Here is a 22,677-nt window from a genome sequence, read left to right on the forward strand (position 1 = left end):
AAGAAACAACAGTTGGTCTTTAATGACAGAATTTAATGGTCACTGATTAAGTTAACAACTGTGACATACTTTCAGTGTTTATACAGAACAAAGGTACAAAGTACATTTAAAAGTATCTTTCTGGATTTAGCTGTAAGATTAATGAAGTAAATTTTTGCCCTCAAATGTAAAAAAAAAAACAAATTTTCTTTGTTTGTTTCATGGAGATATACAATAAAAACAAAATCTCAGAACAGTTATGTAGATCTCAAAAACATTTAATTTCATCCTGTAAAATAAAATTTAAAATTAGTGTTTAACAATTTTGAATTATAATCCTATGCACAAGGGTGGGGCCAAATACCATGACATTTTGTTAAATGGTGTGCATAGGGTTATAACTCTGACATCAAAATGTTCATTTTATCTAACATTGTTGATTTAGAAACAGTTCACAATAAGAAGAGTACACAACAGACACATTATACAAGGACACTGAAAACAATTGTGGATAAACAACTTGGACAAAAATAGTTTTATTCTTCAAGTGAACATCACCTTCTGTCACATCTTGTCAGAGTCTGAGTCTGATTGACTTCATCACTTAACAGACATATATGGAGTAGAAATACCTTTGTAGCTCATCTGAATTTAGGATTATACCAGACTTGTATATTTTAGTAAACCCTTACCACATTTCATGTATACACACACAGCAAATTCAGAATTATAGTCAACATTCCTTCTCTTATACTGGAACAGTGCCTTGGCCCAACTCTGTGCACATTCAATTAATATGACCAACAGAAATTTTCAAGTTATACATATGACTGTTTTTAGTTAACATATAAATTTCTTTTTTCTATTAAGTATGCAAAGTTATTTTATATCTATATGTTGCAATATTATTATGGTATTAAAATAAAAGATAATACTAAAAATCCATATTATACCAAATACCTGAGATGGTTAATTATTTTAAATCAAAATTTATTCAAAGTATTTAGCGATCATTTTAAAAACCTGCAGTTTCTCTTTATTGTTCATGTTTACTGATGACAAGACTTTCTACCAGTAAAGATATCAAGTTAATGCTACTAATTGTTATAAAAATATCTATAAGCCTACAAACATGATGCAAATAAATGGTTTTATGTAAACAATTGTTTTTCAATGTAATTTTTTTTCAAAGTTTGATAATAAAATTATTTTTACTGTCTTAAGTGAAGCAAGCTGCCATTACTATGTAAGAAACGCATATTTATAATCATCCAACTTTTACTGGTTTCTTAAATACTGAAGGTTTACCCTTATTTTTGTGTTACATGTAGCTAGACAGTATAAAGTTGTTATTTCTTGATTAGTTTTTGCTGAAATAAATCATTGGTAAGACATACATTTCTCACCTGTCATTTGTAATTTCATATTAGGTAATGGGAAATTGTAAAAATCATAGCAAAAAGGAAAGTAACAAAGGACCTGTAAACAGTTCCCTTGACAATTTGATAAAAGTTTCAGAGTTGTGTGAAAATCTGTTATGTAACTTATCTAGTTTCTATAAGGGTATTCCACAGCTGTGTGAAAACCTGTTACATAATTTACTTGGTTCTATCAGTGTCCTACAGCTGTGTGAAAACTTGTTATGTAACTTACTTGGTTTCTATCAGAGTAGGCATGGAGAGGATCCTCAGCAGCTAACATTGCACTGCTAATCATGATACACAATAGGATGACGTTACCAAAGTAAGTATGGTTGACGAGATGATGACAGTAAACACGAAACCTGTAAGTACCACATCAATGATTACATGTTGTTCTGCTCCTGACAAAAATATCTAAGACTGTGTTTAAAGGTTTGCTCAAAGAATACAATGGTAGTTATGAAAGTTTGTCACCAGGTGCTCATACAGTGTCAAATTTTTCTCTCATTAACAAAAAATCACTTAAATAATAATCACAAATAATAATCACAAAATTCATGAGGTTCCAAAATCATGTAGGTCCAAGAAATCTTGATAAAAATGAAATAGAAACCCTGTAACCCTAGAAAAATTTGTCTTTTGATTTATATAATGCCCATTACTTAAACAAGAACTGTTGTATTAAAAAACGTACCATGTACCTCACCAAAATGCTACACATCACAGCCCCTTCCATGTATTGGAGCAGGTGACTATGGTGAAGAACATGTGTTGAAGGGGGAGGGGGTACCTTTAGAAGCTGCAGTGTTTTGACGAAATATACTGACTGACTAATGTTTAAGATGTAAGAGAAATATCACCTTAAAGAAAGGATGCTTAACACAGCCACAGTGTCTCAAAATTAACTTTTCATTGTTTATTTTCTAACTGAAGTGTTACTATTACTCTGGGCCCACTATGGCCAAGTGGTTAAGGTATTCGACTCATAATCCAAAGGTTGCAGGTTCAAATCTCCGTCACACCAAACATGCTCACTCTTTCAGCTTTGAGGGCATTATAATGTGATGGTCAATCCCACTATTCATTGGTAAAAAGTAGCCCAATAGTTGGTAGTGGATAATGATGACTAGCTGCCTTCCCTCTAGTCTTACACTGCAAAATTAGGGATGGCTAGCACAGATAGACCTTGTGTAGCTTTGCACAAAATTCTAAACAAACCAAAACCAAACTATTACTTTGAGCTATTTTATTTTTATTACTTTTTAAATCAATTAATATTTAATTAATTTAATCAGCTGTGTCGTTAACAAAATCATTTTATGAATAACAACATTCTTTTGTAAGTTTTTTGTCATAGTTGAAGGTCTATTATTATTATTTAATTGAACTATTAGTGTGTTAGTGTTACTCTGTTGTATTTATTTATTATTATGTTTATTCTGTATTTTTAGTTAAACAACAACGTTAAGTTAAAAATACTACGACTGTTAACATACTTGAAATAGTTAAATGACTTGTTTTGCTTAGTTCAGTTTTAGTATGGTGGTGCTCTTGTAATGCAAGTATACTGTATGTAGCTGTATGACTGTTGCACCTAGCATCAAAGGCATGTACATAAAAACAACGTGCTTCTCTTTTTATCTAAAATATAAACATATGATAAATGTTCTACATACTGCCTGTAAATGTTTTATTATACTTTGATGTATTACCTGTAAAATAAAAGGATTTTCAGTCTAATATAAACTAGTAGTTATGTAAGTTAAACAAATTAGTACAAACAGAGGTTTGAACCTTTATTCACCCTTTAACATAGCTCTAAAAGTAACAAATGTTAAAATTGAATAGAAATAACTGTTCTTTTAACTTGATTTGGCACATAACCTTAACACTAGCTTCACACACAGCAACGTTTCAGAATCATGTGTACTCCATCATCAGCAAATGTATGAGAATAATTAGTAGGGAAACTTTCAGTATAGTCAAAATATAATAAAATTGTGTTAGGAAATTAAAATATTCTTTTTAAAAAAGTTTCTCAGATAAAGAAAACTATGACATTCTATCTTATGGTTGTAATGAGTACAAACTTTTTATAAAATAAAGTTTACATATTATGATGAAAAACCCAACCCTTAACAGAAACACCAACATTCTCTCCTCCATTTATTCAGTCTTTTTTTTGGCGAATATCTTAATGTTATAACACAGTTTTATGATATTTTGATGTCAGTTAACTGTACTGAAGATTTCTCCTGTTGATTATTTTAATAAATTTACTGATGATGGAATATCTTTAATTGTTGATGTTATGTAATTGCAGCTGTTGTCATGGCTCTTGTCTTTATTGTTATCCTGACATCTTATGAAGTAGGTATATTGTTTGGATAAAAATAGAAGAAGTGTAAGCTGTTAGCTTAACAAAAAATGCACAAACACACTCAACTTATAGACCCAAGTAATCAAGTGAACACTTAGTAGTATGTCTAGAGAAATATAAAAATAAACTACAGTAGGTATTTAAGAATTTATATAAAAAATGAAATTCATTAATCATTTTTAATAACATTGCTTTTACTCAGTTTAAACTAGAAATACTCACCTGTTTGTATGAGAAAAAATAAAAAATGATGAATACTTGGGGATGGGATGAACCTTTTTTGGGATATTGATTTCTGAAAGGCGACGTGGACGGGCAGTGGAAACAGTTGTAGTTTCCTCTTCTTCTCCTATATCATCCTGTTCATCTTCACCATCAGCACATTCATCGTCGTCTTCATGCTCTTCTTAAAAAATTATAAGTAGACATCAGCATATGCAACTTAAGTAAACTTTTAAACAAACAGTTTGAAAAACGGACAGAAGGTTTATAATAAATATATATTTATCTGAAATAAATTAGCTACAGTAATAACTGATATAGGTTTCAAATTTATGTGTAGAGCTCAATCACCACATATTTTCCAGTTAAAAAGAAATAACATTAAAACCAATTCTGTTAATGTTACATTATAAGCTGGATGTTAGGAGATTAATATTTTCAATCTGAAGCAATACAACAACTTAGGCAAAGATCATTTGTATTTGAAGATAAGTTTGTACATACATATATATGAACAGGTATCCAATAAGCAGACAGATTATGATGTGGATAAAAAGATTCCACGAATGTTACTAAATTGTTACTTAGGTCAATACAAAGTGATGAAAAAGTTAAAAAATTACTAGACTATTTGATCACAAGCATAATAAAAACATTTATAAAGGATTATTAATAATGAACTATATTTTCAAATAATATCTGTGCCAAATTTTAGTAGAAAAAATATTATAAGTTAGAAGTGTATTAAAGCACATGAAGTTAACCTACAACCATATAAAAGATTGCTAATATTCTTGGGTGTGGTCAAATACATCAATCGAAAGGACATGGCCTCCCGAGAACACAACTGTAATTAGATCTCAAATTTGTCAAGAAATGACAGAACTATAAGCTAAAAGTTTATATTACAAAAATAATTTCAGAGCCATTTAATAAGCTGTTATGTCACATCTAGAAACATAGACACTACATTTAAAATAAAATTCAATTAAAGAAATATAAAATTACCATAATCATTTGTTGTCCCTTCATCAGTTTCTCCTTCATTTCTGCAGTGGTCTACTTTAATTTGAATATGAGCCTTTAAAAAAATTAACATTCTACTTAATGTAAGTAATTTTATTTGGAAAATAAAACAATCCTATACAAACACACCCACATAAACTAGTGTAATTAACAGAAATTAAATTGTCTAAAATAAAATACAATAAAAACTGACATAAAAAATCTTTATGATATTCATGCATAAAAGGGAGAGAGTTAAAAATATATACTTACTAGAGGATGTTTAACGTGTTAGAAAAAAAAATACATTTTAAATTATGCAAATAAATGAAAATTAAATGAACAACCATTAATTAAAAGATAAATTCTACTTTTGTCTTCAAATTTGTTTGTTTTTTGAGTTTTGCACAAAGTTACATGAGGGCCATCCCTAATTTAGCAGTGTAAGACTAGAGGGAAGCCAGCCAGTCATCACCACCCACTGCCAACTTTTACCAACAAATAGTAGGCTTGACTGCCACATTATAACACACACACACACACACAACTGAAAGAGCGAGCATGTTTGGTGTGATGGGAATTCAAACCTGCAACCCTCAAATTGTAAGTCAAATGCCCTAACCACCTGTCCATGCCAGGCCATCTTTAAACATGTAAGCTTTTGAGTTTCTATGCAGAAAATAATTTGATTTATTTTAAATTAGAAAGAAAGCATAATAATTTAAAAGTCTTTAGGTACATACATTTTGGAGTATATTTAGTTGATGTGCAACTATTTATAAGGTAATTCTCTCAAACTCTCTTTGTTAATCTAAAGATGACCTAGGAAGGTTAAAACTTTGTTCTCTCTTTATCAATAAAAGTGTTAATAACCATACCATCCATTCTGAGATACATTTCTATTCCACGTGGGTTTCTCATCATCAAAAAGGTAATTCTTTAAGGTCTACTTTTTTGTTTTTAATAATAGCTCCACACCATATTTTATTTTCTACTCCCAAAAAACATGTATTGTGAATACTTGTATTTGTTAAGCTTGAAACAAAGTGAAATTATTTTTAAGGGCAATATTTATGCATTGCTTTATATAATACCATTTCAGTAACACTTACACTTGTTTTACTTTTATCCTTGGAACTAGAATAAAAGAAAAACAAAATAGTCAGACAAAAACCTGATTTTAATGTAAACCAATAAAAATAAAATTGGAAAAAAACATTTGAATTTAATTTTTACTAGAAAAGCTAATTAAATATAAAATACAGGAAACAAGACATAACATGGAAAACGTTTTGACTAATTATAAATCTTACTTCAAATAAAAATTGTTTATTTTATATGAGATAGATAATATAGGTTTTGACACTGGATTAATAAATCCTTTAACAAATATTTTTGTCACGTAAGACAATAGGAATGATCCAGATAAAAAAATTTTGACAAAGAAATCTCTCTTTAGTAATAAATAAGAAAGCTTTACATATGCTTCTAAGTTCAAAACAAAAAATAAAGAGCAATTTAATGAAAATTATTATTAAATAATCATCATAACTATGCACTATATGTTTACAAAAAAACATGTTAATAATCAGATCTTTTTAGGTTTAAAAACTTCTGATAATAATAAGTTTAGATGTTACCCTATTACAAAATTTCCATTAGAACAAAGAGGCCAAAAGTAAGAAATGTTAAATAGTTTGAAAGCAAAACAACTTTTTCTTCACTCTTCAAAGTGATGGAAAAAAATGACAATATTTTCACCATTTTGAAGGGCATTTCTGGCAGTGGTTTTATGAGCAAAAATAATTAATAGCTATTTCAGATGATTTTTTATCGATATATGTAAAGGCTTCAAGTTTTGGCATAGCCAAAAAAGATGCAACATAAACGCAGTGAGGATTTCTATGGAGAAAAAGCTTAACAGTTGAGATAAAAGTTTTGAATTATTTAATAAGGTGCATGTTCATGATGACATTTTTGTACTGAAAAAATCTGTGAAGATGTGTGTGAGATAAAATATCTTACATTTTGAAACCAAATTCAATAAAGAAGTTGGAAATTATGTTCCTTTTAATGCTGTTACTAAACTTGTTGCTACTGGTGTTATAAGTGCTCATAGACAGTTTAAAAATGTTTCTATCAAGATTGCATAGATTTTTAACAAGAAGACTGTTTTTCCAATTTTTACTTTAAGTCAAATGAAATAAATTCCCTTAACCCTTTCCTGAAAAGTTCATTGGAAATTGCTGATGACTGCAATCTTCAAGTCTTGCCATAAATATTTTATTGGATTCAAGTCAGGACTTTGACTGGACCACTTCAGAACATTCACTTTCTTCTTTTTAAACTGCTCCAGTGTGGCTTTGGCCTTGTGCTTTGGGGCACTGTTCTTCTGAAATGTGAATTTTCGACCCAGTTTTAGATTCTTGATTGACTTAGCAGGTTTTTCTCTAAAATTAACCTGCACTTTGTATCATCCTTCTTCCCCTCAATCCTGACAAATTTCCCAGTCCTGGCTGATGAGAAGCATCACCATAATATGATGCCACCACCATGCTTGATAGTTGTGATGGTGTTGAGTTGGTGATGTGCTGTATTGGGCTTGTGAGAGATGTAATGCTTTGAACTAAGACCAAAGAGCTCAGTTTTTGTCTCATCTGACAACAAAACCTTCTGCTATATGACTGAAGTATCCTTTATATCCTTTATTGCAAACTCCATATGAGATTTAAGATGGTTATTTTTCACTTCTCTATTGTCATTTGCCCAGCTTTGTGTAGGGACTGGAATACTGTCAATGTATAAACACTGACTCCTATCTCAGACACAGAACTTTGTAAATCTTTCAAAGTCACTGTTGGCTTCACACCTACTTAGTTTGGAAGTAGCCTAATCTGGGTAGTATGAAGTTGCATGAAGCACATTCCACTTCTTAATGGTGGACTTCATTGTACTCAAAGTGATAATTAGTGACTTTAACATTTTGTTGTAACCTTCTCCTGATCTGTTCTTCTCTATTTCTTTATCTCTGAATTGTTTGGAAAGCCCCTTGGTCTTTGTGGTTGGTATGTAATATCAGTATGAGAGTTGTGGCTTGAACAGATGCATTTTCTTTCAAGTAATCTTAAACCACTTTTATTACACACAGAAACCATTACATTAATCTTTCACACTAATTTGTTCCACCTGATCTAGTTAGGGTCATCATAGCAAAGGGGTTGAATACTTATGTAATTAAAAGTATTGTAATTTTCTTTGAAAACTAACTTATTTACATAATTTCAGCATTTTCAGCTTTGTCAATTTGAAGTGGTTTGTATAGATTCTAAATATGAAATCTCATTTGAATATTTCATGCTTACAAGCTCAAAAGGGAACAAAATGTGGATACTTTGCATGGAGTGAATACTTTGTTAGGCAATGTGACTGTCAAAAACTACCGTAACTGTTATTCTAAATTATTCAGTGTCAATTCGATAATGGGTGATCTGTATAAAAACGTACACCCTTAAACCTGATGCATGGTTTATCAAGGAAGTGTCCATTTTATTGGCCCCAGCTTGGCCACTTTCTTGATTAGTTTGTTTCTTCTTTCTTTGTTTCCTGTTCTCTTTTTCCTCACTGTTCTGTCCAGAATCTTGTGCCTCTGTTACAACCTCTTCTTCTTCCTCCTAAATAAATCATTGGTGTCAAAAACTGTTTTACATCTCGAACAATATTACAATATGAATCAAACTTTCTGGTAAAATAAATTTTAAACAATACTTCTGTATGTCCTAGTTCTCCCTGTAGACAAATCCCAATACATAATCAGTACTCTATAACTTAAAGAATCTAGTTACAACACACAGATTTGTGCCTGTAAATAATTTTTAAAGGCAAACAGCCTCAAATCATTGATATTGGCTCTAAATCTTTAGTTTGCTGATCTCAAAAATGTTATTTATATATTTAGGTGTAGATAACCAATTATAAAAGTTAAATCCTTATTGTGCCTTTGCAGGACATGTGCTTTTGAACCCTGGTCACAAGTAGATGAGACTGGTAATCCATTCCCTGGGATAGTATATCAGTCCATCACAGGATAGTCCTCAGTGAACAGCTAGTATCAATCACACAGCTGGATAGACTAAAGTAATAGGTCTAAAGCATCTTGCTCAAGCAAACAATGGCATAATGCAGACAAATTACGTACTCACTGACTTCCAGTTATGTCTCAACAGTATGAAGCTACTGAGTTATGCAATCCCACATCTAAGTAACCACCTATGTAATGACCTACATTTTGATACATCATAATGCATCTTTAATTGTGAGATACTCTTCGTTTTAGGGTTGCACTTAATCTGGACTAAAAGTTCTATGATTGAGCAAAAAACTAGTAATGTCAATTTAAAAGGAGCGAAATATTATTAATACACTTTCTTCACTACAAGTTGGATTCTGCAAATAAGGAAAACAATAGTGATCATTATTACAAGACTTCTTGTGATGTTTAAACACCATAGGTTTACATTGTTGAGGCACATGAAGTATAAAAACTATTCCACTTTTGGTAAAAGCTTAATGTTTTGAACATCTGTTCTATTTTTAATCTATTGAGTTTAGAAACGTTTTTGCTAAATACCATGAAACAGACAACAAATGAGAGAGTATGCTTATACATTAGATATAAAAATTTAGTTGAGTAATTTTTATTAAGTTTTTCAACAGAAAAATAATAATTTTATTTTTAATTTTCTGTATCCTAAGGTGAAAAGTAATTTGGACATTAGCTTCTGTATTTGTGAAGTTTTTGAATACAAGAACTATATTTTAGTTTGTCATGGTTAAATCTCATGGAATGCAGTATATCTCAGCAGCATTGAGTTTCTAACTCCTAGTTGGATGGTCAAAAGTTCAAGGTTGGTTTGCATCATGCCGATGTTTCCATGAACAAGACACTTTACCTCAGTTGTTTCATTCTCCTTTCCCAGTATGAAAGGTACCAGTTGACGGCTGAGAATTAACCTGCATCTCATCCATTAAGCTGGAGTTCAGTCCCAGGTCCCATACGTCTAGTATGGGTGGTATTTATCCAGATCATAATGGATTGACAATCACATTATAACATTCCCACAGCTGAAAGAGCGAGCATGTTTGGTGTAACAGGAATTTGAACTTGAGACCCTTGGATTACGAGTTGAGTGCCTTAACCACATAGCCATGCCGAGCCCTTTTACATTTGAATTTTATATAAATGTAACAAAAGTATAAATACAGATAGTACTTTAATCTGCTGTGGTTATTATAGTAAGGACACGTTTATAAGAATATGTAATTACAAATAGTTTATGTAGCCTTGCTTTCATGCAAGCAAATACAATGATAAAAATGCCTTGCAAGTACTGAAAGTTTAACACACACAAAATAAGCATTCTCATTCACCACCGAATACCTTACGTGCTGAACACATTGATGAAAACTTCTGCAAACAACAAAGAACACTAAACCACTAGAATATCTGATAATACAACATATTATGTCATGCTGATTTGTAAAACAGTCATGCATTTCAAGATTACACATACAAGATAATAAATAGTGACAAAAAACATTTCCACAAGTCTTTGGAGTCAATCACTGAAAAATATCAGAGATTTAAAATTACACTCACCCATGGGTCATCCTTTGATATGATCATACAAGAAAAAAAATAAGAAATTAGTAAATTATGATTACAATAATAAAAACATATTCGCTCTGTGGTATGTTCATGTAAATTTGATGTTATAATGTCTAAAAATAAAGGAGACACATGTACAACTTACTTTTTCAATAGCTGTCAAGCTTTCTGCATCAGCCAGGTTATCCACAGCAATAGCCAAAAATACATTCAACAAAATATCTGGGAGAACTGTTAAGATGTTTTCACTTATTTGATTTTACACCAGCTATCCTATAAAATACACTTTTAGCTTTTAATTCCTATGTTGTTTCTAAATTACACTTTCTTGGTTTATTCAAAGTGCTGCTTGAAACATCATATTCGTCACAGTATTTGTTTTCTAGATTATTGCCTCAAATTTCAACCTATGATAAACATGAAGTTTATACACTGAATACTACATTAAATTTAGAATTCCAATACACTAGTAGAAAAACACCTACTAGAAACTGTAAAAGAATAGACATCACTCATAATTTCTGAAAGATTTAAATTAAACAAATTGCTTCTGAAAAATTTAAATTTCAAAGTTATTTCTAACAGTTGTTTATTTGTTTTTCAATTTTGTCCACTAGAGGGAAGGCAGCTAGTAATCACCATCCACCATCAACTCTTGAGTTACTCTTTTACCAACAAATAGTGGGATTGACCACAAATTTATAATACGTTCACAGCTGAAAGGGTGAGCATGTTTGGTATGATGGGGATTTGAATCTGTGATCCTCAGATTACGAGTTGAGCTCCCTTACCACCTGGCCATACCAGGCCCATTTCTAACAGAATTAGAAATGTTGAAATTAAAACAAACCAAACAATTCTACCAATTTTGCTTCAGCACCAGAAATTATTGGCAAGTTTAAAAGGTAAAATTTGAAGGAAATGTAACCAAAAATATAGTTACGTTTATATAGCCACAATTAACTTAAATAGCCAAAAGTGAAAAACTGGTAGTTTTACTACCTTATTTGATAATCAAAATAAAATAATTTATATTCAATTGTACCTACCTGACAATGTAAAAAAAACCTAGTAAAACATACTTTTTAACACTAAAATTAAAAAGTTTTAAGAGCAAAGTACTTGATTTATCCATAATCAAACTTTAATTTTAAAGATATTAATTATTCCCCTGATTACCCTGTAAATCGTGAAAAGAAAAAAGTGTTAGCAGGAGTCCTAAATTTTTCTCTATCTAAATTTGCTTTTACTTTTTGAACTGTATATTTTGTCAAATGGCTTTAACCTTTCTTATATTTATGGGTAATGCAAATTATTTTTTTAACTTCCAATAAAAATCAGCATTAGATGTATTAAAGATATGAATGAAGAAAAGTAATAAAAAATAAATCACTATAACCCACTTTGGTTTTGTCGCTACTTTTCAAACTCTTCAGAAAAAATAGTTCTTTCTTTCTTTAAACACATCAACATCAATAACAACAACAAACAGTTTCAATTTTAATCGTAACTTAATAATGTTACGATGGATACAGTTTCCACAAATGAATAGTATGATAAAATAAATGGAGGCCAACACTCCAGGAGACCCCACACCTCCATAGGCATTGATCCCATCATACATCACAAGATTCCAGTCTTCACCCGTCAGGATCTAAAATCAGCAAGAAAAATGTTTTGGCAAATCTTTTATTTTGATCCATATTTAATAAAGTACTTACTGAAATTTCTAACCTAATCAAAAATGTGAGTATGTAAAATATTTCTCAGCAAGTTGTGAATAAAATTAACAAGAGTAATCCAATGCCGTCAATAAGACAAACTATTCAAACTATCAGTTATCACATTCTACATGTAAGGTGTCTCAATGGTCATAAGTGGTATCAGGACTGAAACAAACAAAAAAAACAACACCCAAACATGATCATACATAATGATAAAAAAAACGTATGTACATTCAGTGCTTCATTCTTTAACTAATCTACTGACTGTATTTATATTAATATTTTTCCAACTGTCCCCTTTTCTTTTAAGATAGTAAGAATATGTATACTCGCTACCAGTTGGTTTTTGTGTTAACAACAGAAGTCAGTTTTCTCATCAGTGTAAAAATAAAATGTTATTGTCTATGACAGAGCAGGAAAGAAAGCAAATCTATAATTTCTTGAAAGAATAAACAACACATAATTAATGTGATCAGTTCAGTGTATCTATTGACAGGTGAAAACTAAATTTGCTAAAATATGATTATATCAGGAAGTGTAACCTGTCCTTTCAAGTATAACATCCCTACAGGTCTTCTGAGGTGAAGCTTGGATCTTCCAATTACTAAATCACGTAAGGAACAGAACAACAATATTAAGATTGAATTGGAGAGTCGATTGTAGTTAATGACAAAGAAATTTGATAAGTAGGAGTGTCTCTGTTTATACATCAAAAGGTTGGAGAAAAAACAATTATCTTATTCCTCAGGTAAAACTAGCAAAGCATCAGGAGTGTCTGTTTATACATCTACTATGTTTGCTTCCCTGCAATGCCAAGTGAAAGTAGTCTAACACTGAATGTTGTATCCAACATTAGCATTACCTACAATACCATTACCACATGTCATATTTTGTGTTATTCCAATCAGCCATGCACAACACTCTGCTTACAAATAATCAAATGTATACTTGTGAAAGATATCAACATACGTACTGATTCCTCACTAAGACTTATAACAAGCTACTGCATACAGTTTGATATAGTCAGTGCATCCCAGAATAGATTGTTAGCTACCCATGCATTTACTCTGATGTTACCTCAATCACAAACTACTGAAAATAGTACCTGCTTTACTGAAGACAAAAAACTCTATAACTCCCAGAGTCAAGTTATGAACTGCTAAGAATTCAGTGGTCCAAGGAACCTTGGTATACCTACAAGTGATCATGAGCCGATTATTACGTCTTTGAAAGTTATGATACAGACAAATGTTTCACTCTGGTGGTCTTTAAGGCAGACTTCCAGGCCCTTAATACAGTCACTTCTGAATCTAGTGGTTTTAATATTAAAGTTATCATGGAGGATAAAACTCCATTATGGTAACTACAAAAGCAGTATACACTCCTATAAACTTCTGACCCCAAAGCTATAATAACAAGTACAGCACAGAAGTAGATTTTACAAAAGAGACTGGACAAAAAAAAATAAATTTTTAATGTGGATCAATAATTTGTATTTATGTTTATTGAAAGATGTTACACTTGACACCAGATGTGATTGTTGTCATATCTTCAAACACTCAAGGGGGTCAAATGGGGACCCATTAGAATACACATGCTTTTTTCATTTAGATTTCACTGAGAAACGTTTAATTTGCTCAAATTTTATGTTTGTAGAGGGGAGCACTAGACTAATATTTATGTGAAATAAAAGAACACTGAAAAAATACATTTTTCTGAATTTGCATCAAAAAATTATGTATTTAAACAATATATACATACATACAAAAATTCGTTATATAAATATTTTGATAACATGGCCAAAGCAAAGTCGTACTTAGTAAAAAATTTTCAAGAGTACTTTGAGGCTTTAGATTCAGCTTGTTTTAAATCTAACATGAAAATGATCTTTTTAAGAAATACCTTTAAACCCTTAAAGCTTTTCTAAAATAGTTACTGAAATACCATGCTCACAACTTTTAGATTTAACATCTTTTATATAAGCAAAATGGTTTTATCAAAACATGATTCAATTGATAAAGTGTTTATCCATGTTAGCCAGGCAAAACATATATAAAATACCAGATGGATTAAATATAGAGCTAGGAATGTTTTTAGAAACAAGTCTTCTACAAAACAAAATAGAATCACAATAAAAATTAAAATACATACACACCTGAAATACCGTGAGCAATGATTGCCAAAAGGAGTCAAAGTTACTTCGAGGCTTTTCTTGTGTACTGTCAAAATTGAACTTTCCACCAAACACCTGCATACCCAACAATGCAAAAATAACAATGAAGAGAAAGAGAAGGAGAAGTAAACTTGCAATAGAGCGGATTGAGTTGATTAGTGAAGCTACTAAGTTCCGTAGAGATGCCCAATACCTAAATATAAAGCAATGAAACACTTATATGAGTAAAGAAAAAACAATTATCAAAATAAATGTAAAGAATACACTTTTTCCCCTTAAAAAATAAAGAAAACAGAAGTCTATTCATGAACCTAGGTGGATAACCAGTGAAATTTGATAATGGATTAGTTGTTGGACTCTTTAATCAATTACATTCAACTTATCAATTATTTTCACACATGACTTGGAAAGTTAGAATATTCAAAAATATTAATAATTGGAAACACTACTTTCAATTAGTTGGTTATTTTCATAATTTAATCACAATTTCAATTAATCAATCCTTTGATATGACACTGATTTATATAATTGATACTCGAGTAACTTATTAATTAATTAAATTACCCCAGTCTATTTGTTATGTATATAGTATTTGCAATTACATATAATGTATTAAATAATTTACTTGTATCTTTAAATGTAATCATTCCAGTTTCAATACAGTTTTTAAACTGTAAAAAACCATAAATATATATTCTGATGTACATGTTGAGGTCCCATTGTGATGCAGTTTCTCTACTCAGATATTTTTTTATACCAAACAACAACTATTCTCATTAGCATCATTTAAAAAAATGATCTTATATGAAAAAAGAAATCACTTTTGGAATGTCTAAATTAACCATTATGATAGTTAAAATATATCTAATTATAGTTAAGCCTTACAATTAATTAATAAACAATTATAGTAATAATTTTAACTGTGGTTTTGCTTCAGATATTTTTGATTGACAGTTTTAGTGCCACACTAGACTTGTATATTCTAATTGTGAAGTTGTATTTTTAAAAAATCTTCATGACACACTGACTGCTTAAGCTTTGTACATGAAAAATATGAATATCCCATCCACAAAATGTTTATCTTGTTTATTTACACTAATATGCATATTAGCCAATTCTATAATAATGCTTTAAAACCCATGTTTTATCTGTTTTCAGTGAGAATTCCAAAGTGGTCTCAGAATGTTTTATTGGAGAGTATCTTTTAAATGATTTTCTTGATGACTTCAGATAATACTTTTAAAATTTTTTTTTCAGTCACTTTTTTAAAATTTACATACATATATATGTAATAATTTAATACACTTCTGTTCCTGGTTAGTCATCTATAAACATAAAAGATTAAAGCTTGATAACCTTGTTTTGGTTTTCAACAATGGTCAGTTTGTTTAGTTTTAGCTGTTTGGATTATGATTGATAGGTGGAACATCCCCAACACTTTTTGGGCACTATTACCACAAGCTTTAATCCTTTATGACTATCGATGACCAAACAGGAATGGAAACATATTAAATTATTATAAATTTTTTACTGTTTAATAGTGCTATACGAATTGCCTATTAGCAATAATTGTAATTAACAATTATTAAGATATTTGTCTACTTATATACACAAACACACACACATGTATATATATATATATATATATATATATATGTGTTAATGTTTTCTCTTTCCATGTTTCTTATGTAAAGTCTACTACACTAGTGTTTTCTTATAGCAAAGCCACATTGGGCTATCTGCTGAGCTCACCAAGGGGAATCAAACCCCTGATTTTCTACTAAACTAAAAAAAATCAACAATTTCTAACTCCTGTAGTGAACATCATATAGTGAACAAATAACTGTGAAAAAGTCATACACAAGCTATGGTAACATATTTCAGCTTTTATGATAATTAAAATACAAAGTCATAAACACATGATCCTCAACTACAGATCTAAACTTTCATACTAATGGAAAGAAAGAGACAGGAACACATGATCTTCAACTACAGATCTGACTTGGTGAACAAATGTCAAATAATCAACAACATATATATATGCTAGTGCTTTTAAATAATGCCCTGATATATATTATATCCAAAATTTTGCTAAAGAAAACAAAGTAACTAATATGCTGATGTAGGTTCTTTAATTACCTGTATGACACTTACTTGGTAACTTTGAAGATTCGTAGTAAACGAACACATCTGAGAACTGATACCCCTAGTTGAGGCATCACTTCGGTATAGGTTAACACAGCTTCAATGATGGAACTAATCACCACAAAACAGTCAAAACGATTGAAAAGAGAAACAAAGTATCCTTGGAAGCCTAGACTGTACATCTTCAGCAACATTTCAAGGGTGAATAGGATGACAAAAAACATGTTGGCAACTTCTGTAAACATTTGTAATTAAGATAATGCCATATTAAATGCAACATTATCAATGTTAAATTAAATCACTTATTTTTCTCTTAAATTAGCAACACTACTAATATATTAATTTTTTCTATTATTTTTGGGATAATTATAAATCTTGCTTGTGAAAAAAAACAACAAAAGTGTCACAAAGTATTGAAGTTGACTAACATGAGAATACAAACTTTAACCTCAAAATTTTTAAAATATATTATAATGTTCAAAACTGTGATAATTTCAATATTATAAGTATACAGACTGGCATATAATGTTTCACAAAGGTAAACTATAAATATTTATAGTTTTGGTATAATATTTATATTATAACAAAATCTGAAGTGATGAAACAGCTAATAAAGAATTCTCTGATTTTGTGGACATTTATATAGAACCACGTCAGATTTTGTTTAAAAACTTTAAAATTCAGTAGGTTAACTAAATATTCTTTTACAAATCAGATCACCCTTTTATATTCACATTACACACTTTACAAAAGAAGAGATTTAAGAAAAAAGATGAATTAAAAACTTTATAGTGCATCCACAAACAGTTGATCTCATATTTTGTGTGTGTGTTTGTTTTTTGTTTTCTTTGGGGGGCAGAGCTACTATCTATTCTTTGCTGCGTTTATATTTTGTCTTTGGGATTACAAAAGTGTATAAATGTTTTGATAAAGATTTAATGTAAAAATTAAATTATATTTGAAAAGGTATGAGTAACATTATTTTACAAAAAACACTGAGTTACTTTGAACTTCACATATTGATAGTTTATACAGTTGAAATGAACTATATGATACAGTTCATAAACATTACAAAATCAAAGTGTAGGACAAGAATTATTTAATCATTTCTGGTTTAGAACGTTTCAAAAATTCCAGAATGTGTTTAGTCTACATAAATAAGATTATTTATAAAGTTAAAGGCTAATGGACATGACTGAAAAAAACCCCCAAAAAACACTCACAAAGTTGTTCAAAATTAATGTTCCATAAGTTGAAACAAATAATTATAGCTGTGTTACACAGGTGAACAAATCTGTAAACTATGTGTCATTCCCAAAATAAATCATCTGAAAACATGTATCCAGTACCAATACATTTTTTTAGTATCTGAATCAAATATATGTATGATTCAACTGCTTTCATTGAATCATCTACAGGGGGCACATTAGGGTTAACAGGTGCTGTATCCTTACACAGTTAGATGTACACCTTCCTTCTTGAATAACTCAACAAGAAGGTATTTTAAAGCCAAATAATTTGAGGGGCACATCTTATACAAAACATTGAAATCCCATTGGTTAATACACCCCAATCACCATAATGATTAGAATGCCAAGTAAGGACAATGAAAATTTTTCTTTATTATCCTGTTTCAGTGTTTAAAAACAAGGTACCTTTACATTCAAATTAGATAGATTTTCCTCATAAATACTAAAAGCATTTCTTTGTCAAGTTTCCTCTCATGCCATTCAGAAATATGTCTTTATGTTCTAAATATAGACCATGCACCAATTTGCCCAAAATGTATGTAAATTATTGTGCACATGTAAGGAGAATGTAAGTAAGCTCTACTTTCTTCCCATGAGCCATATTTTTATTATTCACAGCTGTGTTAACTTCTTTGAATATGAATTCTGTAGTTTGTTTGTTTTCAATTTTGCACAAAGCTATACGAGGGATATCTGTGCTAGCTGTCCCTAATTTAGCAGTGTGGGGCTAGAGGGAATGCAGCTAGTCATCACCACCAACAGCCAACTCTTGGGCTACTCTTTTACCAATAAATAGCTGGATTGACTGTCACATCATAACTCCCCCATGGCTGAAAGGGCAAGCATGTTTTATGTGACAGAGATTAAAACCTGTGACTCTCAGATTACGAGTTGAGTGAATTAACCACCTCGCCATGCTGAGCCAAATTCTGAAGTTGACACAAGTTATTTGTTGACACAAGCAATTCCACCAATCTCAGAAATTTTACAATTCCTTTGGAAACTTTTACTTGGGACAGTCCACCTCTAAAGTATAGGAAGACCCTCTGGTAAACCAGTGGTTCTTATGGTATTTTTCCTGTTGCATTCTTCATTTAAATTGAGGTGTTCTAATTTAAACTGTAAAATTCAAATCAAGTAGTTCTGCTTCCGAAATGTGCATTTCCACCCAGTTGTGACATCATAACTGCAGACAAAGAAATCTGGGTAAGTTGACTCCTGCTCTGCATTGTGTCAAGGATATTGAGAACCTAAAATCACATGACTGTTTGCAGCATGAAAGCAACTCAATTAGGAAAAGCCTTTTTGTAGTTCACATGTTTGACTTTCATTCTATTTCTAAAAATGAAAGTTTTCTAATCTTTTACCAATAATAACAGCAGCTGGTAACAGATGCTCTGATAAGGATAATAATTAATCATTAACAAAATCCATGACCATGTAATTTATATGTAAGAATACTTTTGAACAACTCATAGTTATATATGAAAGAAAGATAATGATAGATACACAGCTACAGATAGCTTTGTAAATTACATAAATGTGTAAAGTTCCTACAAAATCAACCAACAAAACGTGTATTTTGTTCCTTAGTATATTTATTCATATTCTAATAGTTGGGGGTGTATTTTGTTCCTGAGTATATTTATTCATATTCTAATACTTGGATGTGTATTTTGTTCCTGAGTATATTTATTCATATTCTAATAGTTGGATGTGTATTTTCTTTCTGAGCATATTTATTTGTATTATAATTGTTGGATGTGTATTTTGTTCTTGAGTATATTTATTCATATTCTAATAGTTGGATGTGTATTTTGTTTCTGAGTATATTTATTTGTATTATAATTGTTGGATGTGTATTTTGTTCCTGAGTATATTTATTTATAATAAATAAATATTGTGATATTTGCAATGCAAATTTAAAAATAAATCTATGTAATTACAATTAGCTTTAAAAAATATTCAGATATGTAATGTAAATAAAAGAAATCTAAAAACGTCTTAAATAAGCTATAAAACATTAGAACATTTCCAAAGAAGAAACGTTTTTGTTCATTCAATTTCTATGAGATTTGTACTGAATGATCAATATTGTATGTAATCATGTCTCATTGTTAGAAAAGAACTGTTTCTGCTGAGACTGAATATACTTGTACATAGCATACCTTGGAAGTGGTCTAGCCAGCTTGGCTGTCTGTAATGTTCAGATGCCAAGGTGAAAGTATTTAGAAATACTAGAACAATCACAATCCAGTAGAAAGCCTGTGACTTTACAACTTTACGGCTCACCCTTCTTAACCTTCTGTTCTGTTTGCTAAACTGTTTCCTATATGAAGTCAAACAGCAAAAAAAAAATATTTTGTAATTGCTGAAAAGTTATTGGAACCTTAACTTTATGCCAGTCGTCACTGATAACACTTGCATGTTAGAACATACATAAAAACAGTAAAATGCACGAGTAACTTGCATGGTAGGTTATATTATTCTTCAACTACGACAGACATACATGTACATATTCTGAAACATTAGTAGCACTGTAAGTATATAATTTGGTAACTCTTGACAACCACAGTAATATTACATCAGACAACATTTTTTACTCAACTGTTTTCTGTTATTATTTACTATGTGACCTAATGGCTAGACAGAAGCTAATTACAATAGACGTTATGCATCTGATAAGATGAGAATGGCAAATTATTAAATAATATAATTAACAGAGTATAAGACCAAATTAAATTAATAAAAGAAAGTAATTAAATATCGTTTAATTATCAGACTAACTTTTATTTCTCGAACACAGTGCCGACTCAAATTCAAAAATTAAAAGATGAGAAAATAAAAAGTCATGCACATTTTAATTTCTTACATTTTTATTCCTTCTTCTGTACTTTACAAAATTTTGAATATATTTTTTTTAATTCAAAATACAGAGTACAAAAGTAGTGAAAAAAGTATAGTGAAAAAATACATAAAAAACAACAAAGATATCTAAAAAATGGAAATTTATTAACTTTTTACATAACAAAATTCCTCCTTTGTTTTGTCCTTATTAAATTATTTGGTTGTTTCATTTTCAATAAAATTATTGCTAGATAGTTTAATCTCTCATTAAATGTTTTATCAGATTTAGTCTTTTTAAAACGATCATTTTCTACTTGCCATACTAATGGGTAAAGTAAATAAAGCTTTTAGAACAATAAACGTATCTGGAAAATTTTCTCCGATTTAGCGTTCACATACATAAAGTAAAACCTTACATGGAGTTTAATTTTCTGTTATTCTGTGTGATGCTAAGTTATGCACACAAACATTAACCCTAAATTTCCCTTTTTGCTTTGCTTCTTAATATGATTTATAAACGTTTGTAACTTTTGCAGCCCTAAAATTTTGATATTCATTCTTTGGTTCATCTGAACCCACCTTGATTCCTAGTTGTACATTATATAATTAAAAATTCTTGTTTTACTGAACTGTTACTTACATTTGATGAAATAGTTATCAAATTATATAAGAATAAAATGAAATACATAAAGCACAAACGTGAGATACATTACATACGAGAACAGCCAACCATGAAAGTTAATCTTTTCAGGGGTAAAATATTCCATCTTTTGTAGACAACAGAATCTAATCTCATCAGTACATACTTTAGTTTAATAAATGTTCTAGCCTATTTAAAAATAGTGCAAAAAATGACACAAGTTGAAACAGATTTAGCCTGACTATTAAACACCTAAATATCAAAATCTCTTCAATTAATACCAAGGTAATTGCAATAGCTCAAGATGCTGAGCCAGTTGTCATTCAAGGTTCATTATGTAAGATAATAAATGGTTACTTTACCAGAACTTTGCACATGCTAGCTTTAGCTATGTATATCAAAACCTTTAACAGGCAATTACAAAATTTAACACAGTTAAAAACCCAGTTATTTTCTTTCCATCAACATGCTTTTGACTGTACAACATGGTAAACAATTTGAGCAGTTTGTTTGTACCTATTTTTAATTTCACAAAAAGCTATTTGAGGGCTCTATCTTTTATTTTCCCTAATTTTGAAGTGATCGACTAAAGAGAAGACTTCTAGTCAACAATACTTACCATCAACTGAAAGTGCATGCATACTTTTGAATGGGATTCAAACCCGTAATCCTCATCTCCAATTTCCAGACAATGCCAGGTCTCCACGTTAAAGCATACTCACAAAGCATTTACTGAACACTTCACATTAAATCATCATTAGAATATTAATATGTATTTCAATTGCCTTAAGAACACATTACACAAACCTTACCTCTTGATGGACCACCTAGATGGAGGTTTCAGATTTTCTGTGCTATTTGTTTCTCCTATTTTATCACAAGACTCTGTTTCCAGTTCTTTACCTGTAAAAACAATACAAAATTTCAACCAAGAAACAATATATTAAAAAGCCAAACCTTATCCACATGATGATGGTTGTGTCATATATATATTTCTGTGAATAGTTTGCAGAAGCAAATTTTGTACGCATCTAGAAACTGTGGTAAGAAAACTATGATATTACAACCACTAGTAATAAAAAACAAGTATAACTAGGTGTAAAAAGATGCCAGTACCTCATACTACAAGCAACATAACTTTCATGAGTGTTAAGTATGCACAGGAATAACAGATGTTTTAGTAAGTTTTGTTTGATACATAATTCAAATTATGAATAATAATACAA

At 30.2% G+C, this 22,677-nt stretch overlaps 1 protein-coding gene across 4 annotated transcripts in view; it reads right to left on the reverse strand.

Moving 5' to 3' along the window:
- LOC143225331 (muscle calcium channel subunit alpha-1-like) overlaps positions 1-22,677 on the reverse strand; it is a 100,243-nt gene that overhangs the window by 52,357 nt on the left and 25,209 nt on the right. For 3 of the 4 annotated variants that reach the window (XM_076454534.1, XM_076454535.1, XM_076454532.1), the window contains exons 9-19: positions 22,264-22,354; positions 20,133-20,293; positions 16,724-16,949; positions 14,552-14,762; positions 12,206-12,326; positions 10,818-10,894; positions 8,512-8,678; positions 6,120-6,144; positions 5,011-5,083; positions 4,003-4,186; positions 1,633-1,762 (exon numbers count right to left, since the gene is read on the reverse strand). In XM_076454534.1, the coding sequence (XP_076310649.1) occupies positions 1,633-1,762; positions 4,003-4,186; positions 5,011-5,083; positions 6,120-6,144; positions 8,512-8,678; positions 10,818-10,894; positions 12,206-12,326; positions 14,552-14,762; positions 16,724-16,949; positions 20,133-20,293; positions 22,264-22,354 (1,466 nt within the window). The remainder of the gene's footprint in view (positions 1-1,632; positions 1,763-4,002; positions 4,187-5,010; positions 5,084-6,119; positions 6,145-8,511; positions 8,679-10,817; positions 10,895-12,205; positions 12,327-14,551; positions 14,763-16,723; positions 16,950-20,132; positions 20,294-22,263; positions 22,355-22,677) is intronic. The other variant, XM_076454533.1, reaches the window with a different exon arrangement.

This window comes from Tachypleus tridentatus, chromosome 9 (genome assembly GCF_004210375.1).
Source record: "Tachypleus tridentatus isolate NWPU-2018 chromosome 9, ASM421037v1, whole genome shotgun sequence".
Lineage (NCBI taxonomy): Eukaryota > Metazoa > Arthropoda > Merostomata > Xiphosura > Limulidae > Tachypleus > Tachypleus tridentatus.